General features: G+C 42.0%; 1 protein-coding gene across 2 annotated transcripts in view; it reads right to left on the bottom strand.

Moving 5' to 3' along the window:
* ldlrad3 (low density lipoprotein receptor class A domain containing 3) overlaps positions 1-20,531 on the bottom strand; it is a 73,740-nt gene extending 53,209 nt beyond the window's left edge. The window contains exon 1 of one of the 2 annotated variants that reach the window (XM_071503330.1): positions 20,099-20,531. In XM_071503330.1, the coding sequence (XP_071359431.1) occupies positions 20,099-20,150 (52 nt within the window). In that variant the 5' untranslated portion in view covers positions 20,151-20,531. The remainder of the gene's footprint in view (positions 1-20,098) is intronic. The other variant, XM_071503321.1, reaches the window with a different exon arrangement.
* Positions 20,532-24,856: the final 4,325 nt, after the last annotated feature.

The raw sequence follows: 24,856 nt of genomic DNA, 5'->3' as shown, positions 1-24,856 counted from the left end.
TGCAATAAATATTAAAGCATATAGAAGGACTCCCCTATAAGACCCTTTGGGCTATGTCTGGACCCTGGGTTGTGCACCACAGTGAATGCCGCTCTTACACACAACAGGGAGATCGTGGAAGGTGGAGTGTGTGTGGTGGGAGGGGGAAGGACCAAAACATGAAAGTGTGTAGGGAGAACATGTATAGACTGACAGCTCACTAAAACAAACGGTAGGGGAGAGAAGATCAAGATACAGCCTGACAACTGTTACATGGCACAATTGTGGGAGAAAAAGGTAGAGAGGTAATAAAAAAGAAACAGAGAGGTGGACAGTAACAGCATTTTCTGCCCTCAGAGTCCTAGTAATAAGCGCCTTAAGCAAGTTCTATTCCCTGTGCTCTGCACATGAAAGGTCAGTGATATAAATCTGTATCTGAGATGACTATTGGCTTGCCTGTTACTGCTTTAACCCCACCTTCCACAGCAGGCTTATATATCTGACCTGCATTGATTAGCCTCAGGTGAAAGGTTGAGCCGCCGATTGAAACAGCACCGAAAAATTGATTGGGCTGTCTCTGTATGCTTTGTGAGCTACAGTGAAAGTGAAAGTTAGACCGAGGCTATGGAAGAGGTATCATGATAAATTGTTTATAGAGGGCAGCTGTTGAGCTCTCCAGAGATTAAAAAAAAAAAGTTTTTATCCATAGAAATAGTCATACATTCTCATCAACCATCGCTTGTCTTCCATAATACACCATTCTGGGCAAAACAGTCTCCAGTGAATTATGTCAAATTCTCTTTGAAGCTGAAAAAAAGCAAGTCAAGTCATATTACAGCCTGACGATGTCAATACAAACGTGTCTGCTTGAGTTAGCGGATAAGGGAGGAGTGAATCGATAGGGCATAGCTTGGAATAAAAACAAACTTGTTCAGGTTCAAGGACAAAAAGATATTTTTCATTTACACACTACTCTTAATGGGCTCTGTGTCGCAGGTGGGTGGAGGTGATTGGGCTGTCTCTTTCATTGTGTGTGTTCATGAGGGTGTGTGAGAGAGAGAGAGAGAGAGAAAGCGCTTCCCAGAAAGAGGAAAGGATTCCCCATCCTGTTCCTTCGGCTCAACGAAGCGCCCTGTATAAACAAGCACAAGTGTAAAGAACCTGGTCTGCATCAATTAAAGACACCCTACAGCGAGACAGACACACAGGCAGGGCAGCATAAGCTCAGAGCAACAGAGCAAGCAAGGCCTTAATGGGGAACGATGAAGAAAAGGGCAGTCATGCATGCAAACAGTCAACAAACCCAGAATAATGTGATACTGGCTACATTTAGGCCTCTGCCTCATTCAGCCGTTGTTAAGCCTTTTTCAGCCTTTAACAGCCACATGGGAAATTTCTTCTTCTGGGAGGAGGTCCTGTAAATCTGTGCATCGAGGGGGGGGGGGGGCCTGCTGTAGTAGTGTGGTGTCAACCCAGCACAGTTATGTCCATTTCAACAGGGCTAAATAAGTAACTGAGCAAGACCCACAGTTCATTTTAAGGCTAAGGTAAGGTTAGTTCGTTATCATCACAACAATGCTCAGATCGACAACTGCTCACTCATATCAATCAATAATTAAATCCCCAGAAAATCCACAGCTGAGTGTAAATACCCGATGAAGAAAATGCAAAACAAAAGCTGATTATGAATGCAATTAGGCTTAAAATAAAGCCAAAAAATCTGAAGTCATTAAGCAGATTTTCAACCCTAGAAGGCAACCACTTGCTTAACATTATTATGCTAACTAACAAATGGAATTTATTTTCATGTGGCGTTCATCTAAATCTAAACTGTAAGCTGTGATAGATCTTTGTGAAAATACTCGTATCAGACATTTTTCATATTTCATCATTAGGTCCTTATTAAAATCACACATAATAAAGTTGGTGCAGTGGGATAATGCGTTTACTTGCCCTGCATCCCTTGCTCCAGTGTGCCACAGCAGAAATCTAATTGTCAACCACTGATTGTGCTTGATTCAGTCCGTAAAATATTAACTGAATATTTTACAGACTGAATCAGTTTGTGCCTCAGTCTCCTGGCAAATTCCCATAAACATGCAAATTAAGGGCATTTTAAAGACAGTGGTAAAAAAAAAGAGGGTATGAGGGAATGTGAATGAGCAGAATAAAAGCATGAAGCTAGTGGAGACGAACCAAAAGTTCATACATTTTCATTTGTTTAGGAAGAAAACAAATAAATAAACTGCAGAGGAGAAAGTGGACAGTCCACCTCTGTGAGGATTTCATAATTCACATTCTGGATAATCAGTGAGCACAGAGACACAGCGATAAACAGAATTTGGGATAATTACCTGCAAGCAAAATAATGGCAGGTGAGTTGCTGGGTGTGGACATAACATTCAGTATAATAGCAAAGATAAATATATGTGTTGTGTGTGATTGTGGTTTCTCTGTTAGTGAGCGTGCTCTCAGCATACAACAGCTGCAGACAGTCCTAACCTCCCATATTCCTCAAAAACACACACATTTGTGATTCATCCAATGATTTTCTCCAATTTTCTGCTATATATGGAAATAATAACCGACTGCTATGGAATCTACCATCAAGCTACAATCATTGATTATTAATTAATAAGACCTCTATCATTTTAGACAAATTCTCTCATTTGTCATGCATGCACAGCACTGTACTCCCATATGTTCCACTTTCCACGAAGCTACATGATTCTGTATTCCCATATTCTCACTTGTTTAATGCTATGCCGTGTATGTTTACTTTGTAGTGTGTCTGGCATACTTGATATGTAGGCCATATCTTTTATTGTAGCATTTACTGTGTAGCACACTCCTAAAATAAGACTTCCCCAAAAGGGAAAAATAGTCAGGGCGTAGATGTGAGTGAGCCTTACTGCGACAGCTTCTGTTGTTCCCAGCGTACAGAAAGAAACATGGATATGAGAGGCCAGGGAAGCTAACATCTTCCCTGCTCCATATTCTTCTGATATATGTCTGACATCTACATCACAATCAGAACTAAACCTAACTAAACCCTCCCATCCTGGGACGGTAATTTACATTTTTGGAAATTTGCATTCCATTTTTAGTCTTTTTTTTTTTTTTTTTTTTATTTTACACTTGCACAATTGTCATAGTTTTGACCAGCCATTCTATAACATTTCACTGTTTCATTGACACAGCAGCACTGGTAGCTGCAGCTTTACAACAAGAACTGTAATAACTTACCTTGTTTTCACCTGTAAATGATGTCCTTTATATTGTATCATTGCCCTGTTGACATGCTTACATCTGCCACCATATCAGGATCTCAGTTATAAAATTTGTTATCATCATCAGGAATGATGGCAAACACTGTGAAGACAAAGTGACAAAGGTCACTATTGGTCATCAAACCAATCAACAGCAATGAGACTAAATCAGCTTTGCTTCTGGTTTCAAGTGTCACTTGTGAGCAGTTTGCTATGTAATCCCGATTATCCTATTAGTGAGAAAATGAGAATGTGATATGGCTCAGAGGCAGCATGGTTTGTCATTTTAAATCACATCTACAGCTGCAGACTTTGTAAGGTGGACTGGTGAAGAAGCAACATATTGATCTTTCATCTGGTCATCATCACTTGTTCTGTTTACTGAGGGAGTTAAAGAAAAAGTCAGCGAGACAGCTCACGTTAATTTGTCATGCACTATTCTGCTGATGAGGATTCAGATTTGGCTAATGATTTTTGAATAATCTAGCGGTAACACCATGCAGACAAATAGCTGCATTAGATATCTCACACGTTTTGACGGAAGTCAGATTTTGGTGACAATGTGAGTTCCATCTAACAACGTATTCATGATCTATCTCAGTCTTTCACAATTAGCTTAAATGCTAAACTGTTATCTATACGCTATATAATCAGCTTGATGCACTATGTGCAGCAAGTCAGCACAGTGAAAGATAGATTTAGGCGTGACAAGTTTGATAGGCTTACAGAAAACAATTACTCTTGTACAAGAAGGGTGTGCTGATGCAACAAGAGTGTAACCAATGCTGATAACAAAAACTAAAAGAATTTTAGCAATTTTTCTCTGGTCCTTGTCATCGCCAGCCCTGCTGTAGGTCTGGAGAGGGAGACAGAATGACCCCGCAGCTGCTTATTTGTACCTTCCAGTGTATCGATACAGTGCTTTTAAAATTAAAACTGTTAAATCTGTTCTCTCTCTTGTTGATAGAGTTTTCTCTGTTGTCTTGTGTAAAGCAAGTAATGGCACATTGTGGGTATAAAATATTACAGAAGCTGTATATGCCTTGTAGGTGAACCTGATGTTGCCTATTGGCACAGTAACATAATAAATCAGTTTGAATATTTCCCTCCTATGTTTGACATAGATGTAGAGGATTCCTGTGAAATGGTAATGTGTAATTCCATTCACACATTTCATTTCTATCAGGGTACCACACACACACACACACACAGCCATACAGAGATATAGACAGAGACAGGGATTCTATGTTAGGAAGTAAAGCAAAAGCAGCATAGTAGCTGCTGAGGGGAGCAAAATAATGTGTAGGAATTCATCATAATTAACGTCAGCATTCTAGCAATCTTGTGCTTTCCACATTCCACACAACATTCAAAATATTCAAGTGACAAAACAGAGCTATGCCTTCTGAGCCATGCACCTTTGTCTGCACAACTAACGCATGAACATTTCAGCACACATGTGCCAACATCCCGAGGGAACTGACATTAATCAAGACGGAACTTTTTCCACACACTTATCCTTCTGAAAGTTATGGTAAACAATCATACACCAAATGCAACACACATGCTTAGAATCATAAGTTAAACTCCAGCTTTGGAATGAAATCTGTGGTTTGTGTGACTGTGTTAGCTGGCGACTGTGCTCACAGTGTAATCGGGCCAGCAACACTATGGTGGTGGGTGTGACGCGGCGTGCCACAGCGCCTGGCGGCGTCTCTATGTTTGCATATTCATATATTTTTGGAATGTTAGATGAGGACTAAGGAATAGATGTACTTTTAATCCTTTGCAGTAGTTTATCGAACATGTTTTTGAGGAAGAAAACATTAGGAATAATATTATTCAGGGCTGAGTATTTTTACATGTGTTAAAACGTCTCTGGAGGGGAACTTAACCAAATACAAGTTTTCCATCTCCAGGCTTGTAAAACAGCAACAGCAGGAAAAGGTTAACACTGAAAATATGATGTCATGACCAGATCAAGACAGCCAGGCTGATTGCTGCCAGCTGACTTCACCACCCTGGGAAAAAGAATTAGAGTCCAAGAGTGTCCCAAAAACCACCCACTGTCAGACCAGATCTAAGAAGTCTTTAGCACCAACCTGAGACAGAGAGAGTGGTTCATTTTCAACAGCATCGGCCACAGCAGTGGTCAGCTCTCACAGGCAGGGCGTCAGCCCAGTTCCCCTGCTTGCATCTGCAGAGGAACAAACAACAGTCCACAAGCTTGTCCTCGCTACAGGCTAAAGGAGGATTAGCCACGATCCATGCAGCTGATCATGAGGAGGACTTAGCATTTAGTGTTTAATGAAATGAGGACACTGGCAGGAACACGGAATACTCTTACACTCCACTACTTTTCTACTGAAACCCACCGGTTTGTTGTTGGTATTGTGACCAAAGTTTTATTTAATGGAAGGAATAAGAGGATATGAGCCATGCTGTATAATCAGACATAATATTGAGACCAACATAGCGACAAGTTTTACGATTTTTCCTCTGTTTGCAACATTAACTGTGGAGTACAGTGCGTGAACTAAAAAAGACAAAATGTTTGTGAGGTTTGGCATCAGGCCCATTGCTTCCATTGCTTTAATGGACGATAAATGGCAGTCATTGCCCTGTCATCCATCTTCATGTAATTCTTTGTTTTCCTTCCGTTTTTTGGAAATAAGGATAAAAAGAAAGCATGAGGACACAATCAATATCCAGGAATGAATATTCTAAAGATGCTATTTTATTTTTTTATGGACTGGATCTACTCTCTTCTCAACATCAAACACGGAGCTGTTTTCAGTAAACATGTCAGAATAAATGGAGGTTTTCTGACCCCCTATAGCTTATAGCATTATCACAGACATTGAGGGATAACTGTGATCTGAGAGAGCATTACTCGGAAAACAAACAGCCTCTATTTCCTCAAGACCTCTTCATAACTAATACAAACACACACACACACACACACACACACATACAATTAGGCATGCTGCACCTCATGGCTTTTGCCTGAGAAGACAGTTCAGCGACAGTGCAGCATGAGGCTGAAGCTGCAAAGAAATGCAAACAAAATATGTTCAAGCAGAATATGAACTTTATAGAGCGACAGAGCAGTTGCGTTTCCTTCTCGCTTTAGCTACCATTTCATTTTTGCCTGCAGCTATGCAGTCTTTGCTCAGTTCTTTCCATCCCTGGCGAGACAGCGACTTCTTGCCCCACCAGTATAAGTGCTTTCCAGCATTGTCGAGGTTCAGAAGAAAAAGACATGATAACGCTAAAAATAAAGTATGAAATGTCTGTTAGCGGGTGGTTTATTTCCGCTTTCAGCACAAAATCGAACTCCTGTCCAGAAGGCTGTGGCCACCCAGCGACTAGCAGGCATCTCAAAGGGAGGGGCACTGACAAACCCTCCTAAAAGCCTCTGCCTTGTTAAAGAGGCTGCATTATTGATAGTGCGTCTGTGGGCTGAAATAGCACCACAGTGAGCGGAACGAGACAGAGAGACAGCGTGAGAGAGAACGAGAATACCAGCTTGAAAAGGCAAACCAATGTCAGGGAGAGAAATCGTGATTCTGAGCAAAGACCAGCTGCTAAATGTGCACTCATTCAGACACTCAGTTGAAACATAATGTACCTAATAATCCAAAGCATACGACCAGAATAATTTATACACATACAAATTGTCTTAAAAAGTACAGAGTCATTTCTATCAAGCCTTAAAATATTATTTAGAGACAATATTAGTATAATTTGGATTGTAAAATATCAACTAAATCTGTATGTTTACGTTTAAATCCTCTAGTGCTTTTAAATAATGCACGCACACATGCATGCACAAAAAGGTAACAATATAACAAAACTCCTGCAGGGTAACAGGTCTGTGGAGAAAACAGGCGAGCCTTTCTCTCCTTTGAATGCAGCTGCAGAAAGTAGCAGCTGTATACAGTGCTTGTACTAGACAACGTACAGCTGTCTGTTCAAGTAATTATTTCCTGCAATTGATTCCCTGAAGCTATTTCCTATGTATGGCTCCATAGAGGTTAATGGAAACATAAAGATGCATACTTTGCCAACAAAAAAGCCCACAAAGCTCTTAGGCAACATGAGCACAACACTGGTTGTTTCATTAGCCTCTGCCTTATTATTATGCATTCATTTAGCAGCCTCTCCTTTATCAAATAAGCCTTGCAATGACCGCCTTATACTGCCTTTGGTTCTTTGGAACGGTGACTGGCCAAATTAGCCTGGCTTGGCAAAGCAAGGCCCCATTAATCACACATTGCTCCTCCATTAATCTGGGATCACATATCACACTGAGCCTATAATCCCATAGCAGCGGTTTATTTTGGCTGTTTATGAGTCCATCTGTGGTTAAATTAAAATGGAGATCAGAACATAAATGCATTACAATGCAAACACAACACTGAGGACATAAAATCCAGCGCAGTACTGTTAAGGCACTAAAAAAAAAAAACAAAAAAAAAAAGTATAAGGCAGTTTCACAAAAGTTGTTTTGTTGCAGTTTCCTTTAACCACTTGGCGTGGGTTTCAGGGAAGCAATTGTCCAACTAATCCTCAAAGAGATGACAGTAGCATTTTCAACAGCATCCCACCCTATTAACATCACCTTGGGATTACCTTGACAGAGAGGAGGAGCTGATGGAGATAGGGAGGGGACAAAGGATGAGGAGGAGAATGGTGACTAAAATGCGATTTAGTTGTAGGCACTGCAGGCAAGCTGCTCACCACTCAAAGCCAGACATTGTTTGACACACAGGCAGACAAAAACAGAAAAGAATGCACAGAGAGTGTGACCACAGAGATGGGCAGTCAAGCACAAACAATGCCAGCCAGACAAATATTTTCTTTACTGGCTTGAAATCCTCATCAGTCCTGAGGAGGAAGCTTCTCCTGTCAAACAAACACATCTATCCCATTAATTCAGATTCCCCGCATTGGCCCATCAGCAGCACAGAACTAAATGTCAACACTCCCCTGCGTCCCTTTCATCATGAGGCTGGCTGTCGCACCACACACCCGTAAAAAGCACACACCCTTCATCCACCGCTACGCCGCGAGACCCCCTTACCGAGCAAATTGGCATTTCCACAGAGCCAGCCAGATAGCGGGAAATGATGCAGAGAGTGGCATGGGGGGGGGGGGAGCTGCCAGAGCTGACCTTATGTTACACCTGTGAGACTCGTGCTTTGCAGTTTGCTTTCAGTCGCACAGCCTGAGCTCTGAACACGACAGGAAGAAAACAACTGCAAATAAAGGCATCAAATTCTTTAAAAAAAACAAAAAAACATTGCTTACGATAAGGTAAACAAAACTCAGAAAACACTTTAAGCTTACTTGATGCCAAATGAGCCAGAAAATGACATGCAGAAACTCAAATGTCACTCGGGTTGAGAGTACATTTAATTTAATAAAAACAATGCTTATGAGATGGAAATTGAACGATTAATTCTTCTTAGCACTCGCAGGTTCATTATGCACCGCACAGAAGATGTGCTGTGGCAGAGGGAAGGATGAGAGGAGTGAGAAGGAGAAGGAAGAGAAATTGCACCCTTTTACTTAAAAAGAGCCTGGGGAGAGAGAGAGAGATAAAATGATGGAGCGGGGGGGGGGGGGCACAACAAAGAAGGCACAGACCGCTTTTGTCTTCCAGTCTGTGTATTAGCAAGTAATGAGCTCCTAATTGTGTAGCCAGGCCATGGAGTCACTGCAGGGGTTGAAAAGCAGTGGGAATGAACTTTATCTGCCAAAAGCACCGGGGCAAAGAGAGCCATAGAGGAACAGAAAGAGAGAGCACAAGGTGAGTGGGGGGAGAAATAAAGAGATGTGAGATAGAGACACTACATTAAGGAGAGGGGGCAAAGGGGGAATGATGGGGGTATTACAATGGAAATTTTTGCTCCGACAGAATGCAGATGAGGGAAAGGAGTGCCAGTGGCCCCTGCCTGCGCTCTCTGCCGCTTTCTCTATGTCTGTCTCCTCTCCCTCTATCGCTCTGTATAATATAATATCTACTCAACTGAATGGTAATGAGTCAAAATGGTAATAAGTCAAATGGAGGGCCTTAGTTTAAAAGGAAGCGGGTGTATGAATAGTTCTCACCGTGGCAGCTGATGTTGTAAGTAAAGGTCATTCCCAATAAGCTTTCAGTCCGGGCTATCCGTAAAAGGCCAACTTAGACATAGAGGTAACGTGACGAGAAAAGACAGGAACAGTGATGAGAAAGGTCATGAGAGCATTAGGTGACCAATTTTTTCCCACTGGTAATTACAGTCAGGAGCAATGAGTTCATACCACGGAGACGTCTCACTCCCTCATGCTCTCTGTTAAGCTTTTCTCTTTCCTCCATGTGACAGAAAGTGGATGCGTGGGAGATGTTAATTTGTGTGTTTAACTGTGCGTTCCTGTACTTGACTGTGTATTTTAGCAGGTGTGTGTACCTACGTGCTCATCAAAATCTATCTCATCACAGTCGCAGCATCGACACCCCCGCTTCTTCCTGGCTGCCACTTAATTCTTCTTTGCTGGCGAGCCCGCGTCATCTGGCTTCACTTTCCTCCTCTGAGCGATCGGCTGCATTACTCAGACCCGTTAATTCTGTTACGCTCACTCACATACAGAGCCCTAGACCTCTATGTTGTCATGGTAATGGCTAAAAAGTACTCTCACACTGCATTGAGAAAAAGCTTCATACGTTCGCAGGGCTCGTGTTATGAAAGCCGACTGCTTCCTTCTCGCTTGCATGACATCAGTGCTCCTGATGCTCCTCATCACATGCAGACTCACGCTCAGAGCTGCAGCGCCATGAACCCTCCGCGTGCCCTCCCAAGGGTCAATATCAGCATCTACTCTGATATCCCTCCACTTCAGTCATTGTTTCTGTTGGCCTTTTGTCCACATCGAAGCATAGGAAAATGCAGAGCGCGGCGCTTTGCTAAGCACTGAATGTGCATCAGTCAGCACCAGAGGTTAGCGCCATCCACCTGTTTTCTCCTCACTGCTGCTACACCAGAACCATCTGTGGTTAGATGGAACTTGGATGGTGGTTGTGGGTGGAGGTGGCCGGTCTGACAGAGACGCGCTGCTCAAAGTGCTCTGCACGGCACCAGTAGAGACACCAAACCAAATGAAAACAAATGGCCTGCTCTGAAAGCAGCTCCCACTCTCTGGGGCTCAGTTTTAGAAGTTTTATTTATTTATTTTTTCTTTTTCTGGCGGATTTATTTGCTTTCATGTGAGTTTGTAGGGAGTTAACTGGGTTTTGTTCAAGCCTCTAACTGGTACTGATCTGAACTAACCTACAAGAAGGTCAGTTACGAGCAGCGCTGCGTGGCACTGGATAATGTTCTGTTGTAACGTGTGTGTAAGGATGTATGTGTGTGTGTGTGTGCAGACTGAACTCACCATATGTAACTGTGTATGTCCTTGGGTGAATGTGCCTTCCCGCTGTAACATGAACACACTGTCTGCAAACTGTCTGCAAATGTGCACACTTTTAGGTATCAACATTTAAGTGTGTGTGTGTGTGTGTTTTTACACTTGTTTGTGGTCATACAGTTATGAGTATATACATGTGTGGGTATGTGCAAGTGAAGTGAGCAGTGTGTGAGTGGCTGCAGAGGTCAGTCAAGGAGGAATCTATCATAATCCATCATAATCAGCTGCTGTGCTGTTCCTTCAGGACACATGAGCTCCTGACCCGTGGCGGACACGGTGGAGATGAGAATCACATGAGGGTGAAATGTGATGTTTACCAGCTTGACTGATTTCTATGTAAGACATTTTCAACTATATTGGAGGCTTCCTCGACAACGCAAGCAGGTCAAAGCATCTTCAAAAGCATGTGAATATTGAGGAAGCGTGTGACTTTTTTTTTTTTTTTGCATTTTTCTTATTTTGAAAATGTCACTTGTGAAATTTAGCTGCATCTGAAAGATCCGATCACCAGCTTGATGTTAGGATGACAGTGTGATGGACATGTTTATGACTAAGAATCAAGCTAAATAACTTCACTCAGTATTGATTTACACTGAACAGGCAATTCTTCCTTTCACAAGAATTTGTTTTGATTTGGATTTGTTTCCTACTTGCGCAGGAATGAGGAATGAGAAACATAGAGCATTTGGCAGTGCTCAGCTGTCCATTAACATCTTTACAAAATGAGGACAAGTTGTTTAGAAGCCTGTAAGACGCGTTTAAATTATATATCTGTCATTGAAAAAAACAGTCCCAAATCATTCAAATATAATCCTACAGAAATACTGGCATGAATACAAACAGAAATAAAATAACACTTTTGATCAGTGGCGCTGTGCAATGTCAAGGCATCAAAAGCCTTGGGATGTCATTTAACAAGTCTCCAGAGAGCACTAACTCTTGAAGTACATTAATATAAACCTCCATCCAAGTCATTGGGAATCCCAATCCTTCATTAAGTATCGGGACTCATTAGGCACAGGATGGCCAGGCCGACGTATTGTCCTGGGCACGTAAGAAATTAGTCATATCTTAGACCTTCAGCTTCTCATTAGAACGGGCTGCACAGTGACAGACTCAATTACCATTTCTGACACGCTGGACCCTGGCAAGACTAATAGTTCTCGCCCCATAATGACCTAAGCTGGGACTGAACTTCCTGCCCTCTCGCCTTCTCTACAACTAACCAACCTCCACTTTCGTTTCCCCTCCCACAGCGCTCCTCTGCTCGTCCTGAGTTAAAATATCAGAGGGTAAAAATGGATGCAACAAGGAGGTGCAGGAGCCTCCTATTTGTCTTTAGTATTGATTAAACAAGTGAAAAGAATTCATTTTGTGGCCCAGCGCAGGGGGCTGCTGCCAAGCCATGGTTGACAGGGAAGCAGCATTAAGGCAATTAACATGAGCTTTGCATTTGATTTTGGCTGGCGAGACTGCCTCTGTAAACAGCAGGCGGGATCGGGTGATTAGTTCCTGTGAAGATGAGCGCCTCTCCTCCCCTGGTCCCTGTCCAAGAGAGGATTACCCTTTATACATACTGAGCATACACACTGCACCTTATACATACACAAACACACACATATTCACCGACTCAAAGGCATGATCTGTGCTGGAGAAGAAAGAGATCAAGCGGCGGGGAATCAAAGTGTGTGCACACTTGAAGCGAGAGGCAGAGAGCTCAAAGGGGTTAAGTCATGTTTGTGACACGATAGAGGTGGAGCCATGTCTTCTCCACACATGATCTTCCAGCTTCTGCATTACTTCACCTCCTATCCCTCAAACAAACAGGGGAATTACCCCTGCCTGTCTTGACCCTCTTATCGTTCATTTAACACACGGTCTGATTCTTTGGATTCAGCTCCATTTAATGTGCAGGTTTTCAGGTATGTAATAATGGGAAATTCAATATCAATATCAAGGGGTCTTGAGTCAAAGCTCTGAAATTAATTGTGACAAATAGGCAATTATTTCAAGTCAGCCGAACTGAGATTGATCTTATTTGTTCATTTATGCACTCGCCTGGAGGAGCAGCATCAAGTGCATAATAGCTTTTACGTCCCTTGATTGCAATTTCACCTGAGAGGTTGCTAAATCAAAAACGTGTGTCCATGTGGGTGAGCACAAAATAAATAGGTGAAGAGAATTCAGTTGGCACTGTCAACTAAATGTCAATCTGGTGCGAAGAGAAGGGTGGGTCACATCTCTCCTGTGTACTTTTCCCCATGGACAGGGCGATATCAGGGTAACTAAAGGTTTAGCTGTCTTCTACTCTTGCTCCGTCACGCCTGGCCAAGCACCCTTGCTCTACTGAAACAAGGCACAGAAGGGCATGCAAATATCTCCAAGGCATAAATATGGCACACTTGAACCTTAGAAAATCTGTAAGATTACTATCAGTAAGATATACAGCTATATGATGTTCAGAGGGTGGGGGAGGGAAATTTAAGCACAGTCTGCACATTACTGAAATTTCACACTCTGCAGCACCTCAATTATAATTGTGAGTTTCATTTCAGCAAATGGATTGTTCCATGAGCCAGCATTTCTCGCGCACGAGTCCCGGACTTAGAATCTACTGTGCTGACCTATGGAGCAATCCTAAATCACTGTGTTGTGTAACAGAAGCAGGAAAGAGCTCCACTATAGGTCTCTATAATCCGAAAGATTAATCTAATCCTGCAGATAAATGCATTCGCAGCAACACTGTGCTTCCAAAAAACAGGCCTCACCTACACTGCTAAGACAATTTGCATATTTATCACACACGACACTTGAGCGCTTACGTAATCGACACTTGGCACGCGAAAAGAGACAAACATGGGAGACAAATGTCTGTGTGATTGCAATCAAAAAACTGTGGAGAGTCAAAATAACTTTTTTTTTTTTTAATAATGATTAGATGTTTGGAGAATTGCATCTAATTACAGCATCCAAAGCCAGTGGATGGAGTTGGGCCACTCACTGGAATGCTGATGCTGCCAGAGCTGTATCACTATTACAGAGCAATTACACATGAGGCTAAAGGTATGTCCACGTGAAGGTTCAGTGCAGCATAATCACCGCCACAGGCACTTGGCAGCTGATAAATACAACTCCCAGTGTAGATGATGATCTGTGAATGCACAAAATATCAGGGACAGTTGTTGAGCTGGAGCACAAATGGCTTCAAAGATTACAAATGACTTTACTTTGCTTCCCTGTATCTAATCCATGTCCTCTTTGGCTGATAAAGCCTTTCCAGTCAAACAATGAGAAATAATTTAGTCCGATTCATAACTTCATAACATGAATAAGGAATGGATAATATTTTCAGCATTCATTAATACTGTAAAGTATTATCTTCATTGTTTGAATGATTCTTTGAGTTTCTTGAAAAAGTCCATTTTCAAGGCCACAGTCACCTCAGTCATCACAAGGGACAAATCAAAGTCATCTGAAGATTCACATGTATAAAAACCGCACTAACACCACCTATACTTTCACCTGGGTCGACAAACAAACAGAGGATCAGCTGCCCTGATGTTGTCTGCGTTTCTCTCTGGGTTTTTGTTGACCTTTAAGGTAGTGTTTGTTTGCTTTGACAGAGGGATGTTGGAATTTCAGTCCAAAATAGCCTGTCAGTGTCCACACTGGCTGCTGTGAGACACAGTACAGCAAATGACTGCTGATCACGGGGGACAGCAGGGGCGCCAGCTGTCAGCCTGCCAGGGTCCGTTCCATGTCTGACAGCAGGCAAAGCAACACAGGGGACACATACAGAGGGTCATTCTCCTCTCTGAGGAGGCACCGCGAATGAAGATAAAAGTGGGGAAACCAAGGTGACTGGGCAGGGCAAAAAACGTGCTGTGTAAACACAATAATCCACAACTTTGTAGCTGTGTTGCAATTCAGGGCTCGGATCCTACAGAGTCTGCATCTCCAGACTGAGTACATCAAAAGAGGAGGACAACTTCAAGGTCAACCATTTCAAAGGCCTCAAGACTTTGGTCTAAACTCAACAATACACTGAAAGCAGTTTGCTGCCGACAGTCCCAGTCAGATAAAATGGCTGGAGGCTCAGCATCAGTTTGCAAGTTTCTGTGTAATTACAGTCTGTTGTGAGAGTCTTGAGTTAGGACCTGCATAACAACTCTGGACAGATTTCCTCCAACTATAAAATGCAGCAACATCATAAACAATTAAGTGTTAAATAACCTTGATATTTTATATGCACGATCTGAGTATATCCAAAAGCTTAACTGCACAAATAAAAGCTCTATTCCATAGTGAGCATCTCATGCACCTTTCAGGAGTGGTTAATTAGATTTCATCACACACATTTGTTATTGTCCAGTAATGAATATCGAAGGTGTTTGGTTTGCATACATACACGACGGCCAAGCTGTCAGGTTGCTGAAACATCTCACAAAGCTTCACTCAATCATGCAGTTTACATCTTGTTGTTGCGGTTTATATTCACAAATGATCAGTATCATTTGAACTGGAGAAAAAAGAAAAAAGAAACAGAGTGGATGTGGAGTTTTCTACTTTAAAACAGTCCGCTTCACACTGATTGGAATTGAATCTACTATAGAGCTACTTATACAGCACGTAGGCGATGTGTGTACGTGCACATCTGCATGTGTTGTAACACTGACAGACTGTAACACACACTTAAAAATGCTCCAAACACACTCTCTGCTTGAACTTTACTTAAAACAAACTTCTCAGCATGCCTCAGGTCAGTCATTGGATCTGGCACTGCAGACAGTTCAAATCAATGTCTAGCCACACTGTCTTCATAGTTGACTCCACTGGGAACAACTATGTTTCCATAGTATAAAATGTGCTGGTTATAAGTACAGACTAAACACTACATTTGGTGAAAAGCAAGAGTTGCATTTACTCATAAGTGGAGAAAATGCAGAAATGTAATATCTAATATTCCAAAAACAACTCTCTTCAGTGAATAAGCAGATTCATCCAAGGTTTGATCTTGGCAACCAAGGACATGGTGGATCTATACCAAGCAACCAACAGGGATTAACAAAGACTCTGCATCTTTGCATGGCAAATTAGTGAAGATCAATCCAAAATCAATATGTAATGAGCTGTCCACTAACTTTTTCCACGGCATTTTACCCTTCTCTGTGTCTCTCTGTCTCCCAGGGTTCATGAAACATTTGAGTGCGGTTACATGCAATAATGATCAGGTTTAGGAGTATCCTGGTTATATTTTTGCACATGTAAACAGCTTATCCCATCAGAAACCTGGATAAGACCTTATCCCAGTTTTGAGAAATCTGGCTATACTACCTGGAATACTCCACTAGAAACCAGGACACTGAGGCATGTAAACACATGCAGATTTCTGAACCATCTCATAGTAACTGAGTTGATGAGAAAACAGGACACACCCAGAGGCACCCGACCGCAACCCTGGATACTATTATGATCGTTATTAACCAGATTTCTCACGTTTCGTGAAAATGTCATATGCTGAATATAATCAAAACCTGGACAAGATCTGGAATACTAATGCACATGTAAGACCATGTGACTTATAGATCAGAGATGCTCATAGAGAAATGGACAGTGAACCAACATCCCACACAGAGAGGTCCTCAAAGATTCCTACAATAAATACATATACTTTACTGGTCATGCCTAATGTGTACTTACATTTGACTGCTAAATGATGACAGAGAATCCACACAATATCTGCTGACAGCATTTAATGCTGTGCTGTTACCAAGGTCTGAAACATGACTCCAGTCATGTGGTTTTGTTCAACAACTCTGGGAACTAAAGCTGCACTGGCCCTCCTTAAACCCTGGCCTTTTCTGTGCAACTATGGCTGGACGCATATCAACCATGTCAGCCAGCGCAACGTCTCTTTCTCTTCTCTCTCTTTTTCTGTTCCAAAGACACGCAAAGATAAGCACAGACACACAGAGGCGTATTGGGCCAACTGGACTGTCTCTGAGAAGCCACGGTGCAGAAAGACAAAGCACAATAAGAGGGAGACAATGCGATTCGGTCTCCCTGTTCAGCAGGAGAAATGACCCGAATAGTCTGTGTTTGGTTATGAATGAAAATATCCTACCACCTGGTCTGTGTGTGTGTGTGGCCTGGTGACACAGGGCAGGTAACGGAGCACATATTTATGTTGATTGAGAAGATAATTGGTATGTTTGTTTTTTTTTTCCATACGAGACACTGGGAAAACAAAGTCACTTGAATATTAGCTTTGATAGGCTTCACCCAGAATTCCTTGTTGAAGCAAGACGTGGGCTTTGACAGATCTGCGAGTTGACCTACTCATGAAATGTGGAAAACAGTCATGAGATTATGTTAATGCAAATGGTAAAGTCGTTTTAAATCTTAAACATGTGCAAACAAGCTGAATGTGTTGCTGCTTGTTATTGGTGCATATAAATCAGAGGGAAATGGTCCAATTGTGAGTCTATGCACTCAAACACAAGAACAAAGTGACAAGAACATGCTGGTGGCACTGTGTCGTTAATATCTAATATCAGTGCTTATACGCTGAGGGACTGAAGGGAACAAGAATTGGAAATGTAATATATCATCTAGTTGAAGAAAATGTATGTAAGATATTTGATCACCACACACACATATCTACTAGTTGACACAAGCACCCCTAGGTGCTAGATTAATATAATCAAACATTTGTAAAGTTGGCATACATATCATGATGCTGTTTCCTAACAAGCAATAACCATCCTCAGGTGTAGGGGGGATAACTGATACAGAGCTAATTCAACTTTCCAATCTTTCTGTCTGAATTTATCTGTATCAATAACTCCCCTGGTGCTTGGCTGAGCAGACCGACTGAACAGCTTCAACATACTTTCAGGCTGCACACCACCCCACCATAAACAAGCCCTGTTTGTAACTGCACTGCAACATTCCATTGTCGGTGGATCGTGTGGCTAAATCTCACGTTACATAATAGCACCGATTTATCTCATGGAGTCTGAAGATGAGTGCGAGGCTGCAAGGCTGCAAGGCTATGAGTATGGTCCAGTGCAATGCCAATTAATCTGCAAGGTCTGTTTTGAAATCTATGAAAGGGAGTACAAAGAGTGCTCTTCTTCATTAGATTTATATTTCATTATTACTACAGAACAGACGCTGGATGCATTGGAAGACAGGTTTTATTAGCCCAAAGCAAACAGATATAAATTCCTAATAGAAGGGAAAACAGGAGGGGCCTTTGCTTAGATGAAAAATTGGTAATTTTCCGAGGCCACTTAGGCAACTTATTGAGATATTTGTGGCAAATTTCAAACACTATGTCACTGAGTGTTCTGTAAACTTACTTAATGAAACTTACAATTAATGAATCTTCTGTTGAGTGTAAAACAACAATTACCGCGTTGTGATTCCTAGATTCCAAACAGCACCTTCGTCATAGTCTTATGCTGTGGTGGAGTGTGTGAAGGACATTAATAGCACTCACATATCAGCTGAGTGTTGGCAGATCTGCTATATTCAAGGCCGCAATTATGTGCAGGTATCATAATGTTTTGATTCTACAGTGCACATTTGGAAAAACACTGAAGCTTGTGCATCTACCATTGAAATTCTACTCCATTCATACATATTTTATTTCCCTTATTATTTATAGCACTGACTCTGTGTGGGGTGGGAAATTCTGCCAATGTCAATTGCAATATCTTCATATGTCAATATTGTGATTATCATTTTAATACACCACCAGAGAACCAAATACATTTTGAAATGTATTGGACCTTTATGTCAAATTAAATGCAAATTATTGTGACAGAACACCCAATTAAGACCTAATATTATTGGTCCATATGGAGGCTAGAATACAAACCAATAGTAATGTCCTGTTAGACGACAATATTGGCTGGTAATATCTATGATCTAACTGATAAACAGACCTGGACACCAATACAACACACCGTCTAGCTGACATTATTATTACCCTTGTCGGACTATGAGCTAATAAAAAAACTGAAGCACAGTTTGTTTATTCAAAGCTGAAAACAGCGAGCAGCACTGAAGTAAACAAACTACAGTAATATTCTGGGAGAAAATTTCTGACATCAATCATGTGTACAAGCTCCTTTGCTCCAATAGAGAAAACGAGGGTGGGGTTTGGCAGTCCAGGACTAAATCACTGCTCCACACCTAATATAATGATATTTATACTTCACTCTGGCTGACAGTGACAAACTCATATTCATATGCATGTGCATAAACAAGGGCCTTGTGGAAGAAAGTACACACTAACTAGGAGTGTAATTCCTGTGTTCGCTAACAAGTGTTCAGAGCTCTTGTGCTTGTTTATTACTCTTTATTATTATTTACACCTGTGTTTTTGTGTCCAAATATCTTCCATTAAAAGCATCTATGGTATGAAGGGTATCTTAAGGGTGTTTTTTTTTTTTTTTGTTCAGCTATTCCCATTTATTGCACCTGTGACAGCTGTTTATTACATCAGGATGCACACAATATACTGTAGATATGAGTTTGGCTCAAAGCAGGTTGACAAAACAGGGACTGTTAAACTCCATAAAAAAGTCCCATAAAAGACATTAAAAGTAAGTCTCACATCTTAAATTCAATGCTAGATAAATGAACTCTTTGCATGTAGATGGACTGCATATATTATTACTATTATTACTGTACATGCACATGCAGACCACCACTGAGATGGGCGGTTGTTTTTCAGCACACTGTAATCAGTGGATAGATGCCTTTTATTAGAATACCAGTGCAAAACTACAGCTGCATGGTTAAAAGGAGCAAAGTGCCAACTGGCTGTCCTATGTATAAACTCCTGCAGAAGTGTCCTCCACCGGGCCCCAGCTGCCATGGCGGGGCTGGAGAACAGATTGACTTGTCAACACTGCCCTGTCAACAACCTCTCAGTCATAACCTAGCCCGAAGGAGACAACAACCTCATATCAGTAAAACAAATAGTGGATGGATACGTGTGTGTCTGTAACAAAAAATATACAGCTCTATTCTCAGACAGGAGCGAGGAGGACATGCACCCAATTCAGTCCATTGGACATGCACGGAAAACTCTGAAACTGCTGCTCCGGCTGCTCCAACTCCCAATTTCCAGCCAAAAAAAAAAAAAAAAAAAAAAAAACCCCTTTCACTCGATGTAAATGAGAAATAGGATAACTTCTTTTCATACAGGTTGCTCCAATACGTTCGAGGGCAAACTCATCGAAGAGGAAAACATATCAGAGGATTACAGCCGCGGGCTTCACAGTGCCCCCTCTCCTCCGCCCTCCCTCCAACCCACTCGTACGCTGAAGCATGTCCGCGCCGTCACAACATTAGTTTCCGTGTGCTTTTAAAAAAAAACTCACCTACGGTCCTTGGGCCTGACCCCGAACCCAGCAGAAGGTACCAGATCCACATCGTATGGTCTCCTTTCGACTCCCCCCCCACCCCCCCAGGCCTACCCTTGCTGTCCTGCCCCGCCGCGGGGCCAAAAGCTGGTGGGCAAAGAAGAAAAACTTCTCCGATGTAGCTTCTCCGTCCAGTTGTACTTTCTCAAGTTTGGCTCTTTTTTTCTTCTTCTTCTTTTTTTTTTTTTTTTTTTTTTTTTTTTTTTTGGTTTCTTCCGCCGAAATCAGACGCACATTTCGCGGGAGAGAGGAGGGTGGGTTGGGTTCGCGGTGGGACAGCGCTTTGCAGTCCGGTTTAGTGAAATGGGGAGTAGGCTACACAGGCTGGAGCTGGAAGGGGCTCCGGGGTGGCGGCAGGCTGGCTGGGGGGAGTCGCTCCTGTGTTGGTGCTGAGAGAGGCGGAGTCGGAGGCAGAGAGCCGGAGAGCAGAGGTCGGCCACTCCGGGACAGCGGTTCCCAAACTGCGGGCTTGGGACCTTTAACGGTCCCTGCCAGCAAAACCAAGTATTTGAGTCCACCGTTACTTGGTCAGAGCAAAGTTAGCTTTACAGCTGTGTGGTTATCTCACCCACTTGAAGGGAAAGAAGAAATGAAACGGACAAAACGTCCAACTACAAAATGAGGGGCAAACTGATGGTTTTCCTTGCACTGGGTATGGCGGCCTGGGCGAGGACCTTTACAGAGTAATTCAGAACTTAACTAAAATTAATCCCATGCAGAGGTTGGTAACTTTGCAAGTGAAAGATAGATCTAAAGGTGCAACAGATGACAGCATTAACAAAATATGCCAATAATCTCACTGTCAATCCTATCATAAGGAAGAGGAAAACCACATTAGTCCATATTGAAAGAATATTATAGCCTATTATATAATAAAGTGGGCATAAAGAGGCTATAGAGCCAATGTATGACACAAACACTGTCCCTTAGAAATATTACAAAAACCTTTGGGCCCACTGTGTTTTCCATAGGAATGAAAATATTATGGAAAAAGTGAAACTATAAAAAAATTAGATAAGGAGGCAACAGATGGCACAGGGGAAAACTGTTTAGAGCAATCTTTTCACAGATGGTTCGCCTTGATTAAACTTAAAAGAGGCAAATACTTGTAGAAAATCAAAGCTTGAAAGAACTTTTGGTGTTGGCACGCAAAATTGGAAATCTACACACACAGAGAGGTTCCTTCTTTCCCATTGTATTTCTGGTGTTCCTATAAAAAAATAAACTCTGGAAACGTTCATGCAGCATGAGGAATTTAATATTTAACAACTTGAACAAGGCACAGTCCAGGCACTGATCCATAAGGCGTATATACAGAGATGAGGGAGAGAGTAAGGAAGACTGTTCATATTGGTGTTTTCAGGCTAATTTAAGTTGAGCTGAATTAAAGAGAGACAGAGAGTGGTAAGGAAGGACAGGAGGCTTCACCTATCAAACCTTTCCTCTTTATCATAGAACTGCAGCTGTGTGCAGACAGACAACCTCGCTTCAAACAAACCCCCCCCCCTTTTGATAGTGTGCTAACCTGGAGGCATATGATTGGGATGAGTCCCAATATCAGACTCTTCCAGCTCACTTTATATTCATCCACACTCTGCCTTATCAAGCCAAAGCCTTGTGCAGACTCAAACTCCAGGGGAGGGTCTTGGCATGTTAGTCGGATCTGTTAAAACTTTGTCAAAGATTCCAGCTCGATAGCTTCTGCAGGGGCCTGTTGTCCTCATATCCGCCCCCTCCTCTGTTGCCTGTAGGGTCTTATGTATTTCAGTCTGTTATGATGAGCCCTGATGGTAGATGGTTGTGCAAGTGCACTGTGTAACCACTCTTGAAAAAGTCTGCAGTTGGCAGATATGAATATTTTAATGATTGCCAGAGTTAACAAAAGGAGACAGAAGTCTCCTCAACACAAACCCTGAATACAATCAACACTAATAAAACTAAATGCTTGTTGAGGAGGAAGAAGATTTGTCAGTCAATGTTAAATGGATTTTATTCTGCTCCCCTGGAGTTATCATTAATGTTAATGCTGAGCTGTCTCACAAATTATACAGCCTGATCCATGAACCAGAACGTTATAATCTGTTTTTGGGGGCTCTGTAGGCTACAAGCTAAAAGCAGAAATGGGCTCAACTACATTACTGATCGACACACAGTGTTTCAGTAATGCCCATCATTTAGTTCAGGCTATCTATAAACAGCCCAGGCCTAATTAGCCGCCGGCCAACAAATGGACTCATTAGGGGACATTAAACTCTAATATGAAGGTTGTTATTGACTTAATCGCAGGAGAAACCCAATTAGAGGCCAAATTTGTAAAATGACTCTGAGGTAGTGAGACGATCTGATTGGCGAAGGGGGGAGGGGGGTTGTAGCAACCTGGGATGACTTTGCCTGTGGGTGAGTGGTGGCATTGAGAGAAAGATGGAGTGAGATTTCAGGCAGAGATATAGGGAGAGGTAAGGGAAGGCATAACGGGAGCCACACAAGGGAAGTCTCTTTGAGTGTGCGTATGTGTGGGTGAGGAGAGAGAAAACAACACTTACAGAGGAGTGGAAGGAGAATGAGTAAGGAAGCCAAGGGCAAAAAAGTACAGGGAGGTGGATGAGAAAGGTGTGAGACAGAGGGTGTGAGAATAAAAGAAAAAGTCACAGAGAGATATTGTAATAGAAAGAGACAGGGAATGAGAGGAGAAATGTAGCTGAACAAAATCTTCCTTAATACTCAGGTATTGCCTTATTACTGATGCAAGCAGTAGTGTGTTTCTGAAAGTAAATGGCTGAGTCCACTATCACGGAGAGCTTTGCTAATATATCATTTTATCTAACGAGAATGTGAAATGAGGGGCCAAGAGCAATAATACAACACATGAGAGCTTCAGGATGACATGTCCTTGTCATGTCAGACTGCTGTCGAGGTAGCTGTGAAATGCCAAGGCCCCTAAAGGGCTGGCAGTGCCTGTTTAACTCTCTTGTGTGAGTCCCTTGACATTCATCTTACATTTAATAACCAGTGTTTTCCGATGTGAAAGACATCTTTGTTTGTGAGTGAGTGCGAGAGAGAGACACATCAAGGGACAACGTGCTAATAATTTTAGCAAGCGTTTCTGCTGGCCCATCAAGAAGTTGGCTTTGATGGCGAATATTCTGAGCTGCACACACCTTCTCTGTGAACAACACCACACACTCACATCCAGGCTAATGTGACCAATCACATGGAAACACGCACAAACACAAATAGTTGTATATTGAGTTATATATCGATGAATACTTGCAGAACTTGGCCCTCACTCATGTTCACTCAGAGTCTCCTTCATGCTCCTCCAAATTCATTAATTGAATAATCATTCAATTATGTGATCAATGCCTTGTTCCTTTGACATTAGTTAACAAAGCTGACGTCTTGCCTGGTGGCAGTGCAGGGACATCAGATAGGCAATGGCAATTGATTCAGAGGGAGGTTGAAAGTGTTGCTTGTGGGTGTGTGACTGCGTGTGTGTGTGACTGTCAATCTATACGGCCCAGGCTGAGAATCAAATGAGGAGCGGACATTGATTTAGGATTTCAGAGGCAGGGGCCGATAGCAATTTGAGTGAGAAATGCCCGAAGCATCAACAATTACTTTCTTAATTAATCTAAACAAACTGATTGGAATGAGTTACACATAAAAGTGCAAAGCCCAAGGATGATAATAACAAAATTAGCATTAGCATAACATTATTATAATAGAAAAACACAGGGACGTGACTATAAAAAAAGAAAAAAGATCAATCCCTGGGCTAGTTGAGTAAAGGTAAAAAGCTTGTTGCTTTGAATGCTGTGTCTGTTAATGGCAAATGTTTATTAAAACCTGCTTAGTAAAATTCAGAAGTAATAATGGCGCCTTCATACAGATGTTAATTATACCACCATGAGCAACAATAATTTATCAATTTACATTAACACCTAAATCATACACAAGAAAACAGGACTAGATAGTTGTTTTACTGGGGACTACTCTCTTTGGTGAACCACTTCTCAAGGCCGCAGCAGTCCATCATCACATCTGGTTTCCAAACAACAGGTGGTGGCATTTCTAAATAACAGCCTTAAACAAGGTCCAGTCAAGCTGAGCAATGGGCAATTATTGCTCACACATAATTAGTAGACAGCGGCTAACTGTGAACACTCATCAGGGCTGCAGCCCTCAGATTTTGTCCTTCTATTTAGACAGAATATAAAGTAAACAGTTGCTTATACAATCGCAGCCATCACTCTAAAACTTTAAATTATTGCCAACTGAGTTTAAACAATGGCTAATTAGAGAGAGCAGATACAGCACATGAGCATGTCAGAATGAGTCTGTCCCCCGTGAGTCTCTATTTAGGCACAGTGGCTCAGCTAAATGCAATAGAGTACAGCAGAGGGTGCTGGGAATGTCATTAGTTTCACAGGTATTAGGTCATAAACCAAAGCGCTAGACAAAATTGAAATTCTGACCTGATGATGGCAACAGATGAAAAGTCAAGGCACAGCCAAAGTCATTACGTATCATCATGTGTGGAGCATAACCCAACCATTGTGACATTTCATGCTGAACTAAAACTGTCAGCTTGCTGGTGATTGCCAGATGAAAAGTGTATTTTGGGTGGGGGAGGGGTCAGCAAAGACTGTCTGGTGCCAATCAGTCCAGTAGATGTGAAGATATTTTGCTGGATAATTGAAGACTTTGACCTGCTGG

The sequence above is a fragment of the Trachinotus anak genome, unplaced genomic scaffold (genome assembly GCF_046630095.1).
Source record: "Trachinotus anak isolate AG129_WGS33_773 ecotype Australia unplaced genomic scaffold, CSIRO_AGI_Tana_v1 ptg000002l, whole genome shotgun sequence".
NCBI lineage: Eukaryota > Metazoa > Chordata > Actinopteri > Carangiformes > Carangidae > Trachinotus > Trachinotus anak.
Note: the sequence above shows the minus strand (reverse complement) of the source record. Positions and strands in the feature narration are given on the sequence as shown.